Source organism: Bos taurus, chromosome 11 (genome assembly GCF_002263795.3).
Source record: "Bos taurus isolate L1 Dominette 01449 registration number 42190680 breed Hereford chromosome 11, ARS-UCD2.0, whole genome shotgun sequence".
In the NCBI taxonomy this organism is placed as follows: Eukaryota; Metazoa; Chordata; class Mammalia; order Artiodactyla; family Bovidae; genus Bos; species Bos taurus.
This window is the reverse complement of record NC_037338.1, coordinates 4,852,780-4,877,495: the sequence shown is the minus strand read 5'-3', so window position 1 is coordinate 4,877,495 and position 24,716 is coordinate 4,852,780. Positions and strand designations below refer to the sequence as shown.

Sequence of the window (24,716 nt, the reverse complement as noted above, 5' to 3'; positions counted from 1 at the left end):
AGAACTGACTCATTGGAAAAGACCCTGATGCTGGGAAAGATTGAAGGCGGGAGGAGAAGGGGACGACAGAGGGTGAGATGGTTGGAGGGCATCACCGAGTCGATGGACATGAGTTTGAGCAAACTCAGGGAGATAGTGAAGGACAGACGAGCCTGGCGTACTGCAGTCCGTGGGGTCACAGAGAGTAGAACACGACTTAGCGACGGAACAACAACAGCAATAATGAAGTACACATACCAGGTGGCTTAAAATAGAAAAAGGGTATTTTTCTCACAGTTCTGGAGGCTAGAAGTCTGAAATCAAAGTGTCAGCAGGTTCCTGCTCCCGCTGAAGGCCTGAGGGAGGAATCCTTCCTTGCCTCTTCCAGCTTCCGGTGACTGCTGACGGCAGGTCACATCCCTTGGCTTGTAGGTACATCACTCTGGTGTCTGCCTCTACACTTATGGGGCCATTTCCCCAAGTCTCCCTCCTCTTCCAAGGATGGCAGTCACTAGATTTAGGGCCCACCCTCAGCAACCATCTGAACTTGAGTTTACCTGCAGAGACTCTATATCCACATAAGGTCAAATTCACAGGTTGTGAGCAGACACGAGCTTCTAGGGGACACTCTTCAACACCATCCTTGATTCTTTTCTCTCCCTCATGACATGCATCCAACCCATCATTAAATCCTATCTACCCTACCTTCAACATATGTCTAGAATCTAAATGTTTCTCAGATGGTGATTGCAGCCATGATATTAAAAGATGTTCACTCCTTGGAGGGAAAGTTATGACCAACCTAGATAGCATATTCAAAAGCAGAGACATTACTTTGCCAACAAAGGTCCGTCTAGTCAAGGCTATGGTTTTTCCAGTAGTCATGTATCGCTGTGAGAGTTGGACTGTGAAGAAAGCTGAGTGCCAAAGAATTGATGCTTTTTAACTGTGGTGTTGGAGAAGACTCTTGAGAGTCCCTTGGACTGCAAGGAGATCCAACCAGTCCATTCTGAAGGAGATCAGCCGTGGGTGTTCTTTGGAAGGACTGATGCTAAAGCTGAAACTCCAGTACTTTGGCCACCTCATGCGAAGAGTTGACTCATTGGAAAAGACTCTGATGCTGGGAGGGATTGGGGGCAGGAGGAGAAGGGGACAACAGAGGATGAGATGGCTGGATGGCATCACCGACTCAATGGACGTGAGTCTGAGTGAACTCCGGGAGTTGGTGATGGACAGGGAGGCCTGGCGTGCTGCGATTCATGGGGTCTCAAAGAGCCGGACATGACTGAGCAACTGAACTGAACTGAACTGAAATGTTTCTCCCCACCATTGCATCATAGAGGGCACAGAACTTGAAGTTTAAATAGGAAAAAAATCCTGTCTTCTCTAGGATTACTATAGAATTTGTGGAGAGCTATTTCAGCTCTAGATCTTTCGGTTTTTCTCAAGAAAGAATAGGTGACTTTACAAAGTATGGGAACATTGGACTTCCCTGGTGGTCCAGTGGTTAAGAATCCACCTGCCAACACAGGGAACACACATCGCAGGTCGGGAAAGATGCCACATGCTGCAGAGCGGCTAAGCCCGTGGGCCAAAGCTCCCTTGCCCATGTGCTACAACTGCAGGAGCCCGCACGCCCTAGAGTCCATGCTCCGCAGCAAGAGAAGCCACGGCAGTAAGCCTGCTCACCGCAACTGGAGAGGAGCCCCTATTGCTGCAACTAGAGAAAGGCCGCGTGCAGCGATAGAGACCCAGCTCAGCCCCCAAAATTAAATAAATAAGTAACGTGTAGGAACATTGCATGATTTTAATAATGCCTTTCTTTCAAACATTTCACAATAAGTATTGGTGATTTATCTTGTTCCAATGAAATAAGACTGCATTAGTGTCATTTCTACTATAACAGATCACCATAAACTTAGTGACTTAAGACAACGCAAATTTATTATCTTACAACACTGGAAGTCAGAGTCTGAAATCAGTGTCACAGAGCTGAAATCCAGGTGTTGGCAGAGCTTTGTTTCTTCCGAATGTTTTAAGGGAGAATTTGCTGTCTTGTCTTTCACGGCTCCAAGAGGCTGCCCCTGTTACTTAGCTCATGGCTCTCGTCATTCTGACTTCTAACCTCCTTGTCACATCTTCCCTGACTCTCCTCCCACCTCCCTTCCCTTTGTGAAGATGCTGGGCCCTCCTGGATAGTAGGATGATCTCCCGTCTCAAAATAGTTAATCACTTCTGCAAAGTCCCTTTTGCCATGAGAAGTAGCATATTCACAGGGCCTGGGAATTAAGATGCAAATATCTTTGGAGGAGCCCTTGTCCTGCTTACTGCAAAGACCTCACTAATTCTCTTTTAACCTGTATCTCCACTAATTAGTATTCTGACAGCTGGAGGCTTGCAGTTCATTAATTAGATTATTAATGTTTGGGATTATCACGATCGCTAGTGTGTAGGACCTAGAATTGTTTATGGAACTTGCAGGGCAAAATCTCCAAAATGACTAATAAATAATGAAATTAAGTCCTTATTGAGATTAAAGGAGCAATTTGACCTCAAAGGAAAGTCGATTTAAATGTGCTTTCTGAGTTACCAGTAGCACTAAATTAATTAGCTACATACTTCCGAGAATTTCCCCAATTTGTCTGGATATTGAAGGACATAACATATAATAAAGTCAATTGATACTGAACTTGGATGTTTTTTCTATTCTCTGAAGATTTAACTTTGAGTCACAATTCCCTAGACAAACACTACCAGACGTGTCTGCCTTATTCTTCAAATCTCAAAAGTAATTGAATTTGGTAAAGAATGCATGCCATTAGCAGGTATTTCAAAGCTTTGTCCTTTTCCCTTGATTTCCAGAGCAGTCTCATAAGTTTTGAAACACAAATAGGGAACTAAAATTGTAGAACTTGTTTCATCCCCAGAAGGCATCTGTGCAAATCTAATGGCATTTCGCAAACATTTCACGTGGCAATGAATGCCGAAACTGATGGGATCAGATCTGGTTTGAAACTGTTTTTGCTGATCAGTTTCTAAAGCATTAGGCAGAAGAGTTCTAGCATGATTAGAGAAATGAGAGCCCTATTGCCTTACGCTCTATACAGTACAAGGAGAATGAAAGCCAGCAAGCGTGAAGGAAAGCACTTTGAAGCTGAAAAGTTTATGATCTATGTCTCTCTTTGGGTTCCTGGCATGCTTTAGAAATGACCACAAAATGTTTGGGCTAAAATTTCACTTTTACTTCATTGCCTCAAAGTAAACATTTAAATTGATTTTAATTTGCATTATTTTACTGACTCTGAGCTTCATAGGAAAGAAAGTGATTGGTGGGGAAGAAGGAAAGCCAAACCACAGCAAGTGTTCTTTTTCCTATAGTAACTAGCTTTATGTGGGGGTCTGAAAAGCAAAGAAGCTGTGTTTCCATTTCTTGTCTTTTATAATTCCTATGATGGGTTGACAGACAAGCAAGAGGACGTATGAGTACAGCAGGCTTCAGATGGTTCCAAAGAGCCAATTTTTAAAAAATTGGAGTATAATCGCTTCTCAATGTTGTGTTGGTTTCTGCTGTTATTCCCACTACTGAGCATGTACTCTGAGAAAACCATAATTCAAAATGAACCCCGCTGTTCATTGCAGCACTAATGACAACAGCCAGAACACAGAAACAACCTTAATGGCTAACAAAAGATGGACGGATAAAGAAGCTGTGGTACATATATACAATGGAATACATATTTAGCCATAAAAGAATGAAATTGAATCATTTGTAGAGATGTGGGTGGACTTAGAGACCATCATACAGAGTAAAGTAAGTCAGAAAAGAAAAAAAAAAAAACTAGTATAATATGAAACCTAGAAAAATGGTACAGAGAAACCTATTTTCAGGGCAGGAATAGAGACAAAAACCACTTTCCAGTAGTGGCTTCACCAGGTAAGGACTCCCTCCCATCAGCAACAGCTTAAGAGCCACTGTATTTTATTGGTCTAAGGTGCATATTTTTTTCACATTTTAAGATCCTAGTTTCAGAATCTGTTTTACATTGATGGCGTTTTACAATTAATTGGCAGCAATTGTCTTCAATAGTAATGCATGAGGTAATGCAGCCTTGGTAATGCCAACAGTTTGGCATCTGGTCCCATCACTTCATGGGAAATAGATGGGGAAACAGTGAAAACAGTGTCAGACTTTATTTTGGGGGCTCCAAAATCACTGCAGATGGTGACTGCAGCCAGGAAATTAAAAGACGCTTACTCCTTGGAAGGAAAGTTATGACCAACCTAGATAGCATATTCAAAAGCAGAGACATTACTTTGCCAACAAAAGGTCCATCTAGTCAAGGCTATGGTTTTTCCTGTGGTCATGTATGGACGTGAGAGTTGGACTGTGAAGAAAGCTGAGCACCGAAGAATTGATGCTTTTGAAGTGTGGTGTTGGAGAAGACTCTTGAGAGTCCCTTGGACTGCAAGGAGATCCAACCAGTCCATTCTAAAGGAGATCAGTCCTGGGTGTTCATTGGAAGGACTGATGCTGAGGCTGAAACTCCAATACTTTGGCCACCTCATGCGAAGAATTGACTCATTGGAAAAGACCCTGATGCTGAGAGGGATTGGGGGCAGGAGGAAAAGGGGATGACAGAGAATGAGATGGCTGGATGGCATCACCGACTCGATGGACGTGAGTTTGAGTGAACTCCGGGAGTTGGTGATGGACAGGGAGGCCTGGCGTGCTGCGATTCATGGGGTCGCAAAGTCAGCCACGACTGAAGAACTGAACTGAACTACCTTTGATGAAATATAGTATTTATTATAAGGCTTCCTCGGATGGTTTTCTTAGCCACTAGTATGCTCAGTTATTTCTGTCTTCAGCAAAATGGTTTGTACAAACTTTACTTCCCAACTCATTACCGCCTTTAAAGAAGTTCTGGGATTTCTGTGTGCCCAACAATAGTTTAGGTGTTGGGAATTTGGGATTTAAAGTTAGAAAAGCCTAAGTTTCCAGCTGTAGATATTCTAAGTCACCAGAGGTGGGTCTCCCGTCTGTGCACGTGGCCGTCAGGGTGAGACATGCGTCATGAATGTCGGAAACTAAGAGCACTAGAGTAACCTCAGAAATGGCCTGCTGTAGGAACACAGGCAACTTTTCCTTACACTTTCCTATTGTCCTGAGTTTTCTTTAATGTCACTTTCATTGCTGTTCCGTCGCTCAGTCGTGTCCAACTCTTTGTGACCCCAAGACTGCAGCACACCAGGTCCTTCACCATCTCCTGGAAGTTGCTCAAACTCATGTCCATTGAGTTGGTGATGCCATCCCATCATCTCATCCTCTGTCACCCCCTTCTCCTCCTCTCAGTCTTTTACAATGAATCAGCTCTTTGCATCAGGTGGACAAAGTATTGGAGCTTCAGCTTCAGTCCTTCCAATGAATATGCAGGGTTGATTCCCTTTAGGAAACTGCTGTTGTTTAAATGGCAAGTGCTATTTAATAAGATGGAGCCATCCTTGAGTCAAGACAATAGTAACCTTCTTTTATTATATATTTATTATCTAACTGAATACCTTAAATATGTACAGTTTATGTTATATCATTTATACCTTGATAAAGGTTTATTTTTAAAACAGGAGTCATAGTCAAAAAGACAATTCTTATAATGGAAGTTTGACACTGTGCAGTGACAACATAAAGCAAATAAGTCCTTCTGAGATGCAGGAGTATTTCAAAGAACCGATACCCTTGAGCTTCTCTGTTCTGAGCCTTGAGGGGAGAATGAAGTTTCCAGGCAGAAAAACAAAGATGGCGGGACACGCACCCAAGGATGAGGACAGGCTCTAAAGGCTCAGAGCGCTCCCGCACAGCAGTCACGACATGCCTCTCCGCCCTGGGTCTTCAGAACTTGTGTACACATCATTTCCTCTGCTGACTCCCTGGGCTCCCAGGCGGGGAAGGCAGGGGCTTTGTACACTCACTTCTGTAACCCCTGAGGACCCGACGGGGAGCCTTGCAGGTCTGGTGGAATGCTCCCAGAGGAGGCTGAAATGACAGTGCTCAGACGGGGCCAGCTACTCTCCAGGCAGCTACCCAGGGATGGTGTTCACATACAGAGAAAAAGCCTTTGCGACAGAAGCTATAGCTATAAGAGCATCTGAGCGTCTGACTTGGGCAGCAGGAGACACGAAAATGGAAAGGACTTCAGTGTCTGGAGCTTGTTTCCCTCTGAGCCCAGCCAGGCTCTGGCTCAGTGAGGGATAAGGGATCTGCATAGTCTGTGCCCTCCTTCCCTGCCTCCGCCCGCCAGTCTTGCAGCCGGCTGGACAGGGCAGTACTGCTTCAAAAGGCAGCAACCATGGGCCCTGTCGTTGGCAGCAGAGAACTAATGAGAATGCATCCAGGGCCCTGCGACCTAAACTTGGGAGGAGCGTCATTACACCTTCCACCAGCAGACGAGCGATGCACGCTCCAGATCAGTAAGAAGGATACGGGGGCGTCATCTGTACCCAGAGTGGTCCAGTCTAGGCACACGGGCTCCGTTGGTGATCAGTGCACCATCCAGAGGATGTCAGCTAGAGACGTGGATGACACATTAGGGGCAGTCTTTATTATGTCTCTCCAAAGTCTCTTTCCCTCCAGAGAGCAGACTTCAATGGTGATTTTTTTTTTTTAACTAATGACTTTAACCATTTTCTGCTTCTTTTCACTCTCCCATCCAAAACAGAAATTATCATCATTAATGACACAGATGTGTTCATTAAATTTTGAAATGTACTGCTTATGAAATGCATGGTCTTGCAGTGTGTAATTATCATTCAGGTTCTCTGGAAGCTCATTTTCAGGTCTCAAAGAGCCCGTGGTCAGTAGTCATCATCTGGGTTTCAGGATGTCTGCAGTGCATCAAGTTGTCAAATGATCTGTGTCCCAATAACAACAGCAAACAATGTCACAAAAACTTGTACTATCTTTTGTGTTTTTTTCCCCCAAGAATGGTCATAATGTTGAAAACTATCTCAGTTACCATTCTTCTTCATCTGACAGTAAATGAGTCTTCACCACTCTGGTACAAGACATCTCCAAAATACCAAAATCTGCAGATGGCTCAAGGGAGTCAACTACATGAGACTCAAAGTATTTTTCACGTAGAAGAGCTCACTCTAATTCATGTTCAGATGTAAACTCTACATTAGTTAGAAGGAATGAGAAATATCCCAGTCCCTTTGGGGAAGTTAACTATGGACGTCCTCTTTATAATAGCAACCATTCAAATTGGCCTAAATCATTTCTGAGGATTACATTTTAGCCCATCATCTCAGGAACCATATTTTATCTTTAATACACTGTTTCCAAAAGCTGAAGCTTGGGTTGAGAGTTGAGCTTGTTATTTTTCTTCAGATAAATAGCTCATTTCTACCACATTAACATTAAAGGCATCTGTGTATGACTTAGTCTGCTTAGTAGAGTAGACATCCAAATTTCTTACCCAACCCCTACCCACCAATCTGAGTAAAATTAAAATAATAAAGAATAAATAAAATAGTCACTGCTTTTTAAAATAATAAGAAAGCCATAAAATAGAAGTTGACTTCATTTCACTGGATTTTTGTCCCACACACTAAAATTGTAAATGAGTTTCACTGGACTTTATGGGTTTTTTTACATTCCTACCATCTCAATGCATTGTTTTATAACTCTCTTTTATAATTCATATTAAATAGGAATTTTGCAAGGAAGGTACTCAGTCTCTCAGTCGTGTCCAACTCTGCTACCCCGTGAACTGTAGCCCACCAGGCTCCTCTGTCCAAGGGATTTCCCAAGCAAGAGTACTGGAGTGGGTTGCCATTTCCTCCCCCAGGGAATCTTCCCAACCCACGGATTGAACCCGAGTTTCCTGCATTGGCAAGCAGATTCTTTACCACTGAGCCACCTGGGAAGCCCTTTGCAAGGAAAGAGGATGTGAATTCCCAAAACAGAATTTAGCATTTCACTTTAGCGGAAATAAAATCAGGTTCAATCACTATTTACTTGATCAGTAACTGAATTCAAATACTGCATAGTGCTGGCTTTCGGCCACTCCAGGTATGTGGAAAGCTATAATAATCTCCTGTCCACCGGCGTGAGCGTGACAGCGATTGTTCAGTGGAACGTCCCTGATGGGGTGGTTGCCAGCCTCGTCTACAGAACGGGGTGGTGAGAGTGAAGGGTTAGATTGAAAGTCAGTACTACAATAGGTCCCAAATATAAGAACTAGAACCATAAACTTCACAGAAGAAACAGAGATTAATATTTCCAACCTTGGATTCAACAGGGGAGTCTCAGATATGACCCCAAAAGAATGGGTAACAAAAGAAAAAATAGATAAATTGGACTTCATCAAAATTAAAACTTTTTGTGTGTTGAAGGACATTATCAACAGAGTGAAAAGACAACTGACGGAATAAGAAGAAATATTTGCATCAGATCAGATCAGTTCAGTTGCTCAGTCGTGTCCGACTCTTTGCGACCCCATGAATCCCAGCACGCCAGGCCTCCCTGTCCATCACCAACTCCCGGAGTTCACTCAGACTCACGTCCATCAAGTCAGTGATGCCATCCAGCCATCTCATCCTCTGTCGTCCCCTTCTCCTCCTGCCCCCAATCCCTCCCAGCATCAGGGTCTTTTCCAATGAAAAACTCCTCGCATGAGGTGGCCAAAGTACTGGAGTTTCAGCTTTAGCATCACTCCTTCCAAAGAACACCCAGGGCTGATCTCCTTCAGAATGGACTGGTTGGATCTCCTTGCAGTCCAAGGGACTCTCAAGAGTCTTCTCCAACACCACAGTTCAAAAGCATCAATTCTTCGGCGCTCAGTCTTCTTCACAGTCCAACTCTCACATCCATACATGACCACAGGAAAAACCATAGCCTTGACTAGACGAACCTTTGTTGGCAAAGTAATGTCTCTGCTTTTGAATATGCTATCTAGGTTGGTCATAACTTTCCTTCCAAGGAGTAAGTGTCTTAGTTTCATGGCTGCAGTCACCATCTGCAGTGATTTTGGAACCCCAAAAAATAAAGTCTGACACTGTGTCCACTGTTTCCCCATCTATTTCCCATGAAGTGGTGGGACCGGATGCCATGATCTTCGTTTTCTGAATGTTGAGCTTTAAGCCCACTTTTTCACTCTCCACTTTCAGCATATCACTTTCCTAATAAAAGTCTGGTATCCAGAATGTACGAAATACTCTTTTAGCTCAACAACCAAAAGGCAAACAACCCAATTGAAAAACGGACAATGTAATATAAAAAAGAATATGTGTGTATGTGTGTGTGTGTGTGTAATTGAATCATTTTGCTGTGCACCGGAAACTAATACAATATTGTAAATCAACTATACTTCAATGAAAAAAATAAAGATAATTTTGATACTATTGAAAACAAGAAAATGGACAAAGTATCTGAATACACATTTCTCCAAAGAGGTATACAAATGGCCAAAAAACATATGAAAAGATGTTCAATATCATAGTCATTAGGGAAATGCAAGGCAAACCGCAATGAGAAACTACTACACACCCACTTAAATGCCTATAATAATCTTTTTTAATTAAAAGAAAATAGCAAGTTTTGGTGAGGATGTGGAGAAATTGAAACTCTCATACATTGCTGGTAGAAATTCAGAACATTTCAGCCACTGTGGAAAAGTCTGGTGGTTGCTCAGAAAGTTTAATGTAGAATTAGCATATGACCCTGATCTGCCTCTTGAGAAATTTGTATGCAGGTCAGGAAGCAGTAGTTCAAACTGGACATGGAACAACAGACTGGTTCCAAATAGGAAAAGGAATTCGTCAAGGCTGTATATTGTCACCCTGTTTATTTAACTTATATGCAGAGTACATCATGAGAAATGCTGGACTGGAAGAAACACAAGCTGGAATCAAGATTGCCGGGAGAAATATCGATAACCTCAGATATGCAGATGACACCACCCTTATGGCAGAAAGTGAAGAGGAACTGAAAAGCCTCTTGATGAAAGTGAAAGTGGAGAGTGAAAAAGTTGGCTTAAAGCTCAACATTCAGGAAACGAAGATCATGGCATCTGGTCCCATCACTTCATGGGAAATAGATGGGGAAACAGTGGAAACAGTGTCAGACTTTATTTTGGGGGGCTCCAAAATCACTGGAGATGGTGCCTGCAGCCATGAAATTAAAAGATGCTTACTCCTTGGAAGGAAAGTTATGACCAACCTAGATAGCATATTCAAAAGCAGAGACATTACTTTGCCAACAAAGGTTCGTCTAGTCAAGGCTATGGTTCTTCCTGTGGTCATGTATGGATGTGAGAGTTGGACTGTGAAGAAGACTGAGTGCCAAAGAATTGATGCTTTTGAACTGTGGTGTTGGAGAAGACTCTTGAGAGTCCCTTGGACTGCAAGGAGATCCAACCAGTCCATTCTGAAGGAGATCAGCCCTGGGATTTCTTTGGAAGGAATGATGCTAAAGCTGAAACTCCAGTACTTTGGCCACCTCATGCGAAGAGTTGATTCATTGGAAAAGACCCTGATGCTGGGAGGGATTGGGGGCAGGAGGAGAAGGGGACGACAGAGGATGAGATGGCTGGATGGCATCACTGACTCGATGGACGTGAGTCTGAGTAAACTCCGGGAGTTGGTGATGGACAGGGAGATCTGGCGTGCTGGGATTCATGGGGTCGCAAAGAGTCGGACACGACTGAGCGACTGATCTGATCTGATCTGATCTGCAACTCTACTCCTAGATGTACACTCAAAGAATTGAAAAAGGGTTCAACAAGCACATGCACATATATATTCATAGCAACACTACTCACAATAGTCAAAAGGTGGGAGCAGCCCACATGTCCATTAACAGATGAATGGATAAACAAATCGGTGTGTGTGTGTGTGTGTGTGTGTGTGTAGACATATATAATGGAGTATTATTCAGCCATAAAAAGGAACGAAACATTCACATATGCTATGATATGGGTGAACCTCTGAAACATTATGCTAAATGAAAGAAGCCAAACAAAAAACGTGACATGTTGTATCGTTATAGTAATATGAAATACCCAGAATAGAAGTCATAAAGACAGGATGCAGACTGGTGGTCACCAGGTACTAAGGAGAGGGACAATGGGGAAAGTGATGAGTGGGTAAGGAATTTGACTTTGCAATGGTAGAAATGGTTTGCAATTAGAGGTGGTGGTTTAGTACATGGTGACTGTATTAAATGCCACTGAACTGTTCAGTTTAAAGTGGTTCATTTTATGTTATAGGAATTTTATGTTACAGGGATTTCACTTCAGTGAACAAAACAAGAAGTCCACAATACAACAAAGAAGTGATTGTGAGCTGTATACCAGAACTGCTTAAGGAACACATAAATGTTTCTTGTTACGGTAGCTGGTAGAGATTATGATCAGTGATTAGGTTCTGAATGACCAATAATATATGTCATTTTGAAAATTAAATTAAAAAGGTTACTTTTCTAGACCTCTTATAGTTTGGGTATTTATGCTTGGATCTATGATTTAATTACAGTGATTTTAAGATTAATTCATATAAAGGTCAGGGTTATTTTTTTCCATTAGATATCCAGTCGTTCTGTTATTCCTCAAAAGCAGTGCTGTCCAACAGATATATAATATAAACACATATAATTTTTTATTTCGTAGTAGCCACATTGAAACTGTAAGCATAAAGATGTGAAAATAATTTTATCATGTAATTTTTGTAATCTCATATAAACTAAATAGTATTGTTTCAATACATAATCAATATTAAAATGTTGGTGAAATGAAGAACAAAGTCTAACGAAAAAAATAAGAAAATTAATTGATAATTCTTGTTTCATTTTAGGACTCTCAGCTTGCCTCCTCTGGACACAATAATCCAAGTAAGAAATGCTTCTTTCTGTAGCTTCATATGTGGGGGTGGGAGTGGGTGAAGAGCGGGGGTGCATGCAATATACAGTAGGTTTAAAAGAACTTCACTAAGACAAAATCAAGTGGGGAATATGAGGGCCGTTTGTTAAAGTGCTGCCCACATGGATAAGGTACATCATGCCCTTGGATGTTCTATCTTTATTCAAGGGAAGTAGGGACAAAATAAGGACTTCCCTGGTGGCTCAGATGGTAAAGAAGCTGCCTGCAATACAAGAGACCCGGGTTTGATCCCTGGGTCAGGAAGATCCCTTGGAGAAGGGAATGGCAACCCACTCCAGTATTCTTGCCTGCAGAATTCCATGGATAGAGGAACCTGGTGGGCTACAGCCCATGAGGTTGCAAAGAGTCTGACACGACTGAGCAAGTAACACTTTTTACTTGGGGCCAAAATATAAAGTGGTGAATTTCAAAGTAGCCCTAGGAGGAAGGAATACCATCCTTTCTAACAGTTGGCCTCTGGTGTGTATGAGGGGAAAATATTTTTAAAGGCATCTAATGGGCAGGAGGAAAAGGGGACTGCAGAGGATGAGATGGCTGGATGGCATCACCGACTCGATGGACGTGAGTTTGAGTGAACTCCAGGAGTTGGTGATGGACAGGGAAGCCTGGCGTGCTGTGATTCATGGGGTCGCAAAGAGTTGGACACGACTGAGCGACTGAACTGAACTGAACTGAATGAGAAGGAAATGGCAACCCACTCCAGTATTCTTGCCTGGAGAATTCCATGGACAGAAGAGCCTGGCGGGCTACAGTCCATGGAGGGTCACAAAGAGTCGGACATGACTGAGTGACTACCACACACACACACAATGAGTTACCTAAATTAAAAGAAAATAGGTGGGCAAAGAACAATCAGAAGATCTCATGATAAATGTTCTTAGAATCCATGAAGAAACCATGCCCTCTTCTGGGGAGAAACAGACTAAAGTGTCCTAGAAGGAATTTCGTTGTTGAACCCAGTGTCTAATAAAACACTGGGGCTTCATCATCAAACCGAGAATATCATTCCATGAAGTATTGTTTTAATTCTCTTCTTCAGCAGTGCTAATTGGTATTAATGTTTCCTTGAGCATTAAAAATGCATAAGCCACCCCATCCATGTCGTGTAATCACACCCACAGTGACTGGGCTTTGTTAGTCTCTTGACCATCCAGTTGGCTAAAGAGCATTGCTTGCAAATTTCAAGGCTATGTTTGAACATGAAAATCACTCTGAGCCAGTAGATGTGTCTGGGGCTCACCCACTGAGCATCTGTGAGAGCAGAAAGATTATGGAGAAAAGACATCGGGACAAATGCAGTAGAAAGCCCTAGACTTTTAGTGCACAGCTAGAGGAAGGTCAGGGGAGGGGGATGATGGCGTAATGGTGCATAGGCAATCTCATTTATTACCCCACCCTCTGTTGGAATGTGCTGTGAGCACAAGCACCAGGGAAGAGGTGAAATTTCCAAGGGACTTGAAATCTATAGAAATTAATAAATGTAATAATAAGGAAAGGAATCAGGAGACGCATGGTTAAGTTCATGAGGTGTGCAGGCATGGGCATCATATGCCAAAGACGAGAGCATACAGGAGAATTGCCTTTGCTTTCCTCACCATTTCTTTCCATTTCAACTTAAACAGTTCAGGGAAAAGGGAGGAGATAATAGATATAATAGAATAAATGTACTTCCTCTCAGCTTGGAGTCTTTGACATAAAGAAGAACAAAGGAAATAGCTGTTCAGTCCCTTCTGTGTTCAGTCTCTTCTTTATGTCTGCTCTTTCGTTTAATCCTAACAGTAGCTGTATGAAGTAGGCATTGCAGCCCCATTCTGCACAGGATGAAAATGAGATTCTGCAGTTAATACCTAAACCATGGTTACATGGCTTAAAAAAAGTGACAGGATTTGAATTCAGGGATCTCTGTCCCAAAGACAGTAGGCTTTCCCTCCCATAACCTTGACCCCAAAAAGGTTGCTCTCATCCCTTCTGTGTGAGATTAAATTCCTGTCCAAGATTCTTGTTTGCATCTGCCCTATTTTTTTGGCACAGCATAACCATTGAGGTTATGTAAGCACGCCTACCTTCTTTGGAATTATGAGTGGCACCTGCATGATATGGCATAAACCACATTCTGGCAATTCATCATCTAAGTATTTTTGTCATTGACTTTCTCTTTTCTAGGGGTAAGGGTTTTTTTTCCCCCCAAATAAAGCTTCCCCCATTAAAAAAAAAAGATAATATTATTATTTAAAAATCAGTGATGTGGTATGTTTGTGTATACAAGTGTGTGCATACACACACACCCAAAATGGAATGCTATGCAGCAAAAAAATAAAAAGAATTGTCAGGCGAGTGTATGCTTCTTGGTTCTTTGTCTCATCACAGCAAAGATTCAGAGTGATGGACATTAAAGCCCCCTCAGCGTGTCACAGCTCTCAGGTCTTGGATAGACCGTGTTATAGCTCTCAGGTCTCGAATGGACCGTGTTATAGCTCTTAGACAAATCAGTGTTACAGCTCTATTTTATTTAGAAGATAGCAGGGAAATCCATCTTCAAAGCATGAGGGCACGTCAATCCAAAGACGTGAAGAGAAGAGCTCCCCAGCACACGGGAGAGAGAGAGAGAGAGCTAGCTTTGGCTCCTTTTTTTATATGTTTTTTTTTTTTTTTTTTCCCCTGGGCCTGTCCTATGGAAATTGGGCCAGCCAGGAGTGTTGTTTGTTTTACCTGAGGTCCTCACTCCGGTCCTTGGACCTTCCTTTGTTCTAATTTCGCGGGCTTTTCTCCTCCTTAGCTTTTAGCCACCGCCATTCTGGACTCCTTTTCCCTGTTCTAACTACCTAACAGAATGAAATAATGCCATTTGCAGCACCATGGGTGAACCTGGAGATTATCATGCTAAGTGACGTAAGTCAGACAGAGGAGGAATATCATGGTATCACTTATGGCTAGAATATAAACTATGACACGAATGAGCCTATTTACAAAACAGAACCACAGTTACAGAGACAGAAAACAAACGTACGGTTACCAAAGGGGAAAGTGGGGGAAACAAATGAGGAGTTTGGGGTTAGCAGATACAGTCATGTATATAAAATAGACAGACAACAAGATCCTACCGGATAGCACAGGGAACTATATTCAAAATCCTGTAAGAAATCATAATGGAAAAAAATAAAAATCAGAGTGTCCTCTGTGGATTATAGCACACTGGAAACTTTACAGAGCGGGTCCTACGAGCATTTCCTGTGCTGTTTCTTGCCTTTGGTTTGAAATAATTACAGTTTGGGGAATCATGACTCCACTAAGTATGTAGAAAATAGGAAAACACCGAATTTCGGAGGAACAATTTGTATCTTGATGGACTGATCTTCCCCACTCTAGGTCAGTGCTTTTTTAGTTTTGAAATTAGAAAACGGTTATGTAGATACTAAGAGAAAAGAGTGTATAAATTAAACAGAAAATTATTTTTTAATCCAAATCTTTTAAAAGAGAGCTGCTTTAGCAAGCTTGCTGATTACCACTTAATTTCATATTATAAAATGGCAGCTTATTAAGTATTGAGAAACTTAAACATTAAAATAAGTGATGCATGTTTATAGTTTCTTAAACGATGTGAGAATGTCCCGTTCATGTGTCAGACTGAACATAAGCACTTCTTTCCCTCCCTTCTGAATCTGCATTAAAATAACCAAAAGAGGCAGTGAAGGAAGGAAATACATAATAGCCCTGAAAACAGGGAAGGATTTCATTAACAAACCAGAAATTCAGCTGAGTTTCTGGAAAATGGAGAGTGGATGGGACTGTGCTGTTAGATAATCCTGGGCAGGGAAGGTGATGGCTCAGAAAAAAGAAAATAATGAAACAAACAGGAACAAGCCATAGTGGTGGGAATGTCCTTCAGAGCTCACTCCAGGAGAGACCCAGTTCCCTCTCAACCCCAACAGAGAAGAGGTGTGGACTATAGACAGTGATGGGAACATGGGTGTTCTTCCACCTTTTACTCCTACACTCCCATCTTGGCAGGTTTTCATACGGAGCTTTCAGTCTGGTTTTCCTCCCCCAGAAACCAAAGTACCAAAAAAAAAAAAAAAAATAGTAACATTTGCCAAGAAAATTAACAGTTACCTAGAACTTCTAGTTGGGAGCTGGTACCTAAGAGAGAGGGACTTTCCTGGTAGCTTAGCTGGTAAAGAATCTGCCTGCAATGCAGGAGACCCTGGTTCAATTCCTGGGTCAGGAAGATCCCCTAGGGAAGGGATTCTTGGGCTTCCCTGGTGGCTCAGACAATAAAGAATCTGCCTGCTCAGACAGTAAAGAATCCGCCTGCAATGCAGACCTGGGTGCAATCCCTGGGTTAGGAAGATCCCCTGGAGGAGGGCATGGCAAGCCACCCCAGTATTCTTTTTTTTTTTTTTTTTAATATGTGAAAACTCTTTTTTTTTTTTTTCTTTTTTCTTTTTTTAATTTAGTGTACCAGCCCCAAGCATCCAGCATTGTGCATTGAACCTGGACTGGCATCTCGTTTCATACATGACGTTTCACATGTTTCAATGCCATTCTCCCAAATCTTCCCACCCTCTCCCTCTCCCACAGAGTCCATAAGACTGTTCTCTACATCAGTGTCTCTTTTGCTGTCTCGTATACAGGGTTATCGTTACCATCTTTCTAAATTCCATATATATGCGTTAGTATACTGTATTGGTGTTTTTCTTTCTGGCTTACTTCACCCTGTATAATAGGCTCCAGTTTCATCCACCTCATTAGAACTGATTCAAATGTATTCTTTTTAATGGCTGAGTAATACTCCATTGTGTATATGTACCACAGCTTTCTTATCCATTCATCTGCTGATGGGCATCTAGGTTGCTTCCATGTCCTGGCTATTATAAACAGTGCTGCGATGAACATTGGGGTACACGTGTCTCTTTCCCTTCTGGTTTCCTCAGTGTGTATGCCCAGCAGTGGGATTGCTGGATCATAAGGCAGTTCTATTTCCAGTTTTTTAAGGAATCTCCACACTGTTCTCCATAGTGGCTGTACTAGTTTGCATTCCCACCAACAGTGTAAGAGGGTTCCCTTTTCTCCACACCCTCGCCAGCATTTATTATTTGTAGACTTTTGGATCGCAGCCATTCTGACTGGTGTGAAATGGTACCTCACACCCCAGTATTCTTGCCTGGAGAATCCCATGGACAGAGTAGTCTGGCAGGCTACAGTCCGTAGGGTCACAAAAAGTTGGTCACGACTGAGTGACTAAGCACAGGCACATACATGCATCTAAGAGAGAAGCAGAGTAGATTCTGAGATAATACCAAACCTTAAAAATAGACATCTATGGTTCAGTTCAGTCACTCAGTCGTGTCTGAATCTTTGGACCCCGTGGACTGCAGCATGCCAGGCTTCCCTGTCCATCACCAACTCCTGGAGCTTGCTCAAACTCATGTCCATCAGGTCACTGATGCCATCCAACCATCTGATCCTCTGTCATCCCCTTCTCCTCCTGCCTTCAATCTTTCCCAGCATCAGGGTCTTTTCAAATGAGTCAGTTCTTCACATCAGGTGGCCAAAGTATTGGAGTTTCAGCTTCAGCATCAGTTCTTCCAGTGAATATTTGGGACTGATTTCCTTTAGGATTGACTGGTATGGTCTCCTTGCAGTCCAAGGGACTCTCAAGAGTCTTCTCCAACATCTAAGGTTGGTGGAAGAAAAATCAGTTTTTCTCAAGAGGGAAATAAACCAAAATGCTGTACACCCAAAATAAACTACTTCCTATTTTTGCTGGGGGTTCAGAGGACAGTCAGGATTCCCAGCTTGTCTTGAGAGTTCTTCTCTCCTGAACTCTTAATTAACTTACTCTGTCCACTTAGAAAAAGCTGTAAATCAGCCCCTCCCTACAAGGGAAACATATGTTAGCAAGATGGATCAATATACTAATACAGAAAATCCACACCAGTACCTTTTTAACCAGTTTGAATTCATTTCAAAAAGGTGAATACATAACCTTGAGCAACAAAGAAAAACACTGACCCAGAGGAAATCTACTTAATTCAAGAAACAGAAGAAAAAAATTTCAAATGTGACTGCAGTCTTTAGAAGCAATTGAAATTATTTGCATCAAATAAAAAGAACAGATTGGTATGAAAAAGAAGCAGTTATAGAACAAATGAGTGCTTGAGAATCAAAAATAAAGTTGACAAAACTTTTAAATTTAATAGAAATGATGGATAATAGCTGAAGTCTAGAATATAAGGTTGAAAACATTTTTTTTCTGAATATAAAGCAAAAGAGATGAAAAATATGAAAGGAAATTAAGGCACGTTAAGATTAGTCATTACAGAAAGATCAAATCTGGCTATGTAGAATATACCACAAAAAGAAAACAAAGAAAATAGAGAAGAACAAATAATAATAGAATGAGAATCCCTAGGGAAATGAGCACTTATTATCAAAAATATTTACGTACAATAAAACAAGAGACCTTGAACAAAAGCAAGGAAAAACAACACACAGCCAAGAATTAAAGAGACCTCCAAGGACTTCAGATGCTGGAATTACCAAGCTCAGAACATAAAGTAAGAATGTTTATGTTAATTTTCAAAAATGAGAAAATTGAAAATATGGTATTTAAAAGTATACTAATCAGAACCTCTACAGAAATTAAAATTTCTTTGGTTAGGTTTAACTGTAGTTTAGATATAGGTGAAGAAAAAGTAATGAAGCAGGAAATTGAACTTAAGAAATTACCTAGAATGCAATTGAGAAAAGAAGTTTAAAAACCTGGGATATACAGCAAGAAGGTCTAACATATATTTAACTAGAATTCCAGAAAAAGATAAGGAAGAAGAGGGAATGTTAAAGGAGATGATGGCTGAAATTTTTCCACAATTGAAAGACTCTACCTTGCAGATTCAAGAAATCCAATGAATATTAAGCAGGATAAAGAAAAATAAGTCCACACTAGACACATAATAGTTAAACTGCAAACCATATACATAAAGAAAAATTCTTAAAATACCATTTAATAAGGAAGCAACAGTTAAACTTCCAGTTGACTTTTGACAGCAGCTGTGGGAACCAGGAGACAATGAAATTATAACTTCGTTTTTCTGTATGTGGAAACTGACAAAGTTGATTCTCACATTTATTTGATATTACAAAGGACCAAAAATACATAGCTCATATTCTTGAAGAAGAGTGAGGCTGAAGGCTTGTGTTACCAATATTATGAATGAATGAATATTTTAGCTGAGTAATAAGATGGTAAGGGACAGGGAGGCCTGGCGTGCTGCAGTCCATGGGGTTGCAAAGAGTAGGACGTGACTTGGCGACTGAACAACAAAACTAAGTAATGAAGATAATACTAGGCAAATTGAGCGGTGAAACGGTATAGAGGAAACAGACCCACAGATATATGAAAACTAGATTCATGTCAGAGCTAACAATATAGATCAATGGAGAAAGAATGGCTTCTTAAGAGATAGTGCCAACATAACTGGTAATCTATAGGGAGAAAAAGGAAGTTAACTCCTACCTCACATCATACACAGAAACTATTCCAGGTATTTGTAAAAGACCTAAATGTGACAAGTAAAATTATACACTTTCAAAAGGGTATAGAGAACATCTTTCTGATGTATTTCTTAAGTAAAACACCAAAAGAAAGTGTCAAATATAGGAAAATAGAAGGTTTTTATTGATGCTTTTGAACTGTGGTGTTGGAGAAGACTCTTGAGAGTCCCTTGGACTGCAAGGAGATCCAACCAGTACATCCTAAAAGATGTCCCAAATATTCATTGGAAGGACTGGTGCTGAAGTTGAAACTCCAATATTTTGGCCACCTGATGCGAAGAACTGACTCACTGGAAAAGACCCTGATGCTGGGAAAGATTGAAGGCAGGAGGAGAAGGGGACAACAGAGGATGAGATGGTTGGATGGCATCACCAGCTCGATGGACATGAGTGTGAGTAAGCTCCAGGAGTTGGTAATGGACAGGGAAGCCTGGCGTGCTGCAGTCCATGGGGTTGCAAAGAGTCAGACATGACTGAGCGACTGAGCTGAACTAAATAAGGGGATGCTGCACAGCAGTGAGGATGAATGAACCAAAGCTAGGTGCATCATGTTGGCTGAATCTAAAAACCATACTACTGAATGACAGAAGTAAGTTCCAGAAGAATGCATACAGTACGAGTCCATTGATGTGAAATTTAAAATCAGGAAAAACTGAAGACTATTTTGTTTACAAATAAATACAGGGCAGCCAAAACTATCAAGAAAAGATGGAAGATTAATACAAGATTCCATTACTTGCTAATTGGAACTCAATAGGATGCAGGCCTAAGAGGATTCTGGGTTATTTATTTGTCAGTGTCCCATTTCTGGGCTTGCAAGGTGTTTTCACAATTAACCTAATTTGCTTTTTAAAACTCTGTGTGTGTGTGTGTGTGTGTATGTGTGTGTGTGTGTGTTCAGTCGCTTCAGTTGTGTCCGACTCTTCGCAACTCCATGGACTGTAGCCCACCAGGTTCCTCTGTCCATGGGATTTCCCAGGCAAGAGTACAGGAGTGGGTTGCCATGCCCTCCTCCAGGGGATCTTCCTGACCCAGGATTGGAAGGTTTGTTCTTTACCACTAGCACCACCCAGGAAGCCTATGTATATACACACACACACACACATTTTTACACACATTACATGCATGCTTTATTGAACTTCTTTTTAGGAAAAGCATAGCCTTTGTCTGAGACAGATTAATCTATGCCACAGTGAGATATAAGAATGAGAATCCATTTGACGTAAATGCTGGGAACCCTTGTCTTCATTCAAGTTTAGTGGCAGTCCCTCTACACAGGTCCAGTCTTTCTACTGTTTCTTAGAGATTATATTTATATTGTTACAATATTGTAAATTCCATTATTCATATATAATTTTTCTCAGTGGCCTATAGGTACTTCCCAAAATTAAATTATTAATTAAATTAATATTAATGAGATGACTCAATAATTACTGAACAGAGTATAAATATTTTAAATCTCGGCTATGCAGGAAGAAAGATATAGCTGTGCAGAGTAGGATTGATAGAGGGAGGGGAGAGCAGGAGGGAAGCATAAATGGGGGGCTTCTTCACTTCACATAGTATAAAAGAAAAGGTACTGTCAGAAGTTGATTAATCAAAAAATAGAGGATTAAATTTATTTATAGTTGAAATACCCACTAGACATTAAAGACTTCCCTGGTGGCTCAGACGGTAAAGCATCTGTCTACAATGCGGGAGACCTGGGTTCGATCCCTGGGTTGGGAAGATCCCCTGGAGGAGGAAATGGCAATCCACTCCAGGACTATTGCCTGGAAAATACCATGGACAGAGGAGCCTGGTAGGCTACAGTCCATGGGGTCGCAAAGAGTCGGACACGACTGAGCAACTTCACTCAGACATTAAAAGGGCTTCCCTCATGGCTCAGATGGTAAAGCAATACAGGAGATGTGGGTTTGATCCCTGGGTTCAGAAGATCCCCTGGAGGAGGTCATGGCAATCCCCTCCAAGATTCATGCCTGGAGAATGCCCATGGACATAGGAGCCTGGCAAGCTACAGTCCATGGGGGTCACAAAAAGTCAGACACGACTGAGTGACTAAGCACAGCACAGACATTAAAAGTAGTTAAAGAACTGGCAACAGTGGTAAGAAGGGAGGTGGTCATAGTGTATTAAATATCTTCTCTCATTTTTCATATTAGAAATTATTATGTAGTCTCTGAAGTTGATTTATCTAAAAATAAGTGTCATAATGGTTGTTACCATGAGCACAGATTACTTTTACTATAAAGAAATGTGTAGTATAGCATCAGTTTCCTTCCAAGCAGAATGCAGCCCAGGTCTATTTTGATTTCCTTTTCACAGTACAACTTATGTAGAGTGCAGTACTCCAGTCGTGCAGTCATTCAGTTAAATTAGACATTATCTAGAAGGCAATGGCACCCCACTCCGGTACTCTTGCCTGGAAAATCCCATGGACGGAGGAGCCTGGTAGGCTGCAGTCCATGGGGTCGCTAAGAGTCCGACACGACTGAGCGACTTCACTTTCACTTTTCACTTTCATGCACTGGAGAAGGAAATGGCAACCCACTCCAGTGTTCTTGCCTGGAGAATCCCAGGGACGGGGGAGCCTGGTGGGCTGCTGTCTATGGGGTCACACGGAGTCGGACACGACTGAAGTGACTTAGCATAACATAGCATCTTTCCAGACAGAGTACACACCATATAAGCCCTTGGTACATTTATTGGATTAAATATGTATCTGCTGCTGCTGCTGCTAAGTCGCTTCAGTCATGTCTGACTCTGTGCAACCCCATAGACGGCAGCCCACCAGGCTTCCTGTCCCTGGGATTCTCCAGGCAAGAACACTGGAGTGGGTTGCCATTTCCTTCTCCAATGCGTGAAAGTGAAGTCGTTCAGTCGTGTCCGACTCTAGCGACCCCGTGGACTGCAGCCTACCAGGCTCCTCCGTGCATGGGATTTTCTAGGCAAAAGTACTGGAATGGGGTGCCATTGCCTTCTCTGAACATGTAGCTACTGTAACTTTTTAAGTGGCCTGTTGGAGCCTCGAAACTTTCCTACGTCAGATTCTGTATCCATCTCAGTGGAACGTGCTCATACACCATTTCCTCTTTCCCACTATCGCGTGGGATTCTGCAGTAACGAAAGGTCATCAGACAGCAGACATATACTGAGTGTGTAATATGTGCGTGGTCCTGTGGAAGGCTTGGAGCGTCAAGCTGAAAGAACACATATGAGATTAACATGGACACATTGCTATATTTAAAACGGATCACCAGCAAGAGCCTAGTGTATAGCACAGAGAGCTCTATACTCAACATTATGTAACAACCTAAACGGGAAAAGAATCGTAGAAAGAATGCTTTTGTTCACTCGCTAAGTCGTGTTCAACTCTTTGCCTTGCCATGGACTGCAGCATGCCAGGCTTCCCTGTCCTTCACTGTCTCCCACAGTTTGCTCAAACTCATGTCTGTTGAGTTGGTGATACCATCCGACCATCTCATCCTCTATCACTCACTTCTCCTCCTGCCCTCAATCTTTCCCAGCATCCAGGGCTTTTCCAATGAGTCAGCTCTTCGCATCAGGTGGCCAGAGTTTCAGCTTCAGATACATGTATCTGTATAATTGAATCACTTTGCTGTACACCTGAAACTAACACAACATTGTTAATCAGCTATCAGTTCAGTTCAGTTCAGTCGCTCAGTCGTGTCCAACTCTTTGTGACCCCGTGAATCACAGCACGCCAGGCCTCCCTGTCCATCACCAACTCCCGGAGTTCACTCAGACTCATGTCCATCGAGTCAGTGATGCCATCCAGCCATCTCATCCTCTGTCGTCCCCTTCTCCTCCTGCCCCCAATCCCTCCCAGCATCAGAGTCTTTTCCAATGAGTCAACTATACTCCAACATAAAATAAAAAGTTAAAAAGAAATTTAAAAAGAAAAAACACAAATAACATAGATATACGTGTACATATCTATTTACATGTGTGAGTATAAATATATATACACATACATGTGTGAGTATAAATATGTATACACATACGTGTGTGTGTGTGTGTAATTTTTCTTTCTATGGCTCATTTTTCTCTCTGCCTGTCCGTAATTATATTTCCTCATCAAGATGACCATGGTGCACCTGAGTTCGTCTCTTATGCCCAGTGTCTTCAAAAGATCGATTCAGGTCCCTTCCAAAGGACAGCAATGTGGAATCTATTGTGAAATCAGCTGAAATAGTCAGAACGACCCCCAGTAGTCCTGTTTGGTGGTAGCAAGGAAACATCTCCTGAGCACCCAACTTTTCAGTATCTTCCTGAGCACTTTTTCTGGCTTACATTCATCATTTTTCCCTTGGGTCCTGATAAAGAGCCTATGATTCTTCCTGGCTTATACACTTAGACATTTCAAGTTAACTTCAGAAATTGCATCACCTAAAATTTCCAGATATTGGGGGAGAATTTTGTTTCGTTTTTTCCGATGAACAGACATAGTTTTAATTCCTGACCTTATCCTGAGCTTACTTTTCCCCCAGAAAGGTTAATTCATGATCAGCTGAGAGCATTCACTCCCAGACTGTTCACAAATGCCTCATTTGGCCCTGTTGCATCCTTCCTGTTTGCCAGAAACTGTTCTGTTTTCCCCGTTGCCACAACATAAGTGCTGCTAAGAGCAGAGGTAATCAGCTGCAGCTTTGCGCCTGCGCTGATCCAGCCCCCAATCCCCACAGCCCCCAGACCCCAGGTGCAGTAAGGCCTCTGTCCCCCAGCCCGCGGGTTATCTGGCAGCATTGTTGATCAAGGTAAAACATGTTTATTCAAGCATCCAAATAATGTCTTTATATAGCGTGTTGATTTTTTTTTTGGACATAAGTTGTTCAGAAATGTTTACTGTTGCCTGCTGTTCACGCTCCTGATGATGATGAGATGTGGGGTGACTTCTGGTGGCTGCAGACCAGGAAACATAACCGGTTTCTCCAAACAAAGGGGGGAAACTCACTGTATTTAAGAAAACTTAAACCTCTGTCTAGTTGTCTTTTTCATGTTGAGTTTTAAGCCAGCGTTTTCAGTCTCCTCTTTTATCCTCATCCAGAGGATCTCTAGTTCCTCTTCACTTTCTGTCATTAAGCTGGCATCATCTGCATATCTGAGGCTGTTGATGTTTCACCCAGCAATCTTGGTAAGGACAGAGGAGTCTGGCGGGCTGCAGTCTATGGGGGTCACAGAGAGTCGGACACAACTGAACAAGAAGAGCAGCTCATTGTCTTTACCTGT

At 42.0% G+C, this 24,716-nt stretch overlaps 1 protein-coding gene across 6 annotated transcripts in view; it reads left to right on the top strand.

The window, feature by feature from the left end:
- Positions 1 to 24,716, top strand: part of AFF3 (ALF transcription elongation factor 3) — a 631,738-nt gene that overhangs the window by 411,976 nt on the left and 195,046 nt on the right. For all 6 annotated transcript variants that reach the window (XM_059891654.1, XM_059891653.1, XM_059891652.1 and 3 more), the window contains one exon: positions 11,827 to 11,863. In XM_059891654.1, the coding sequence (XP_059747637.1) occupies positions 11,827 to 11,863 (37 nt within the window). The remainder of the gene's footprint in view (positions 1 to 11,826; positions 11,864 to 24,716) is intronic.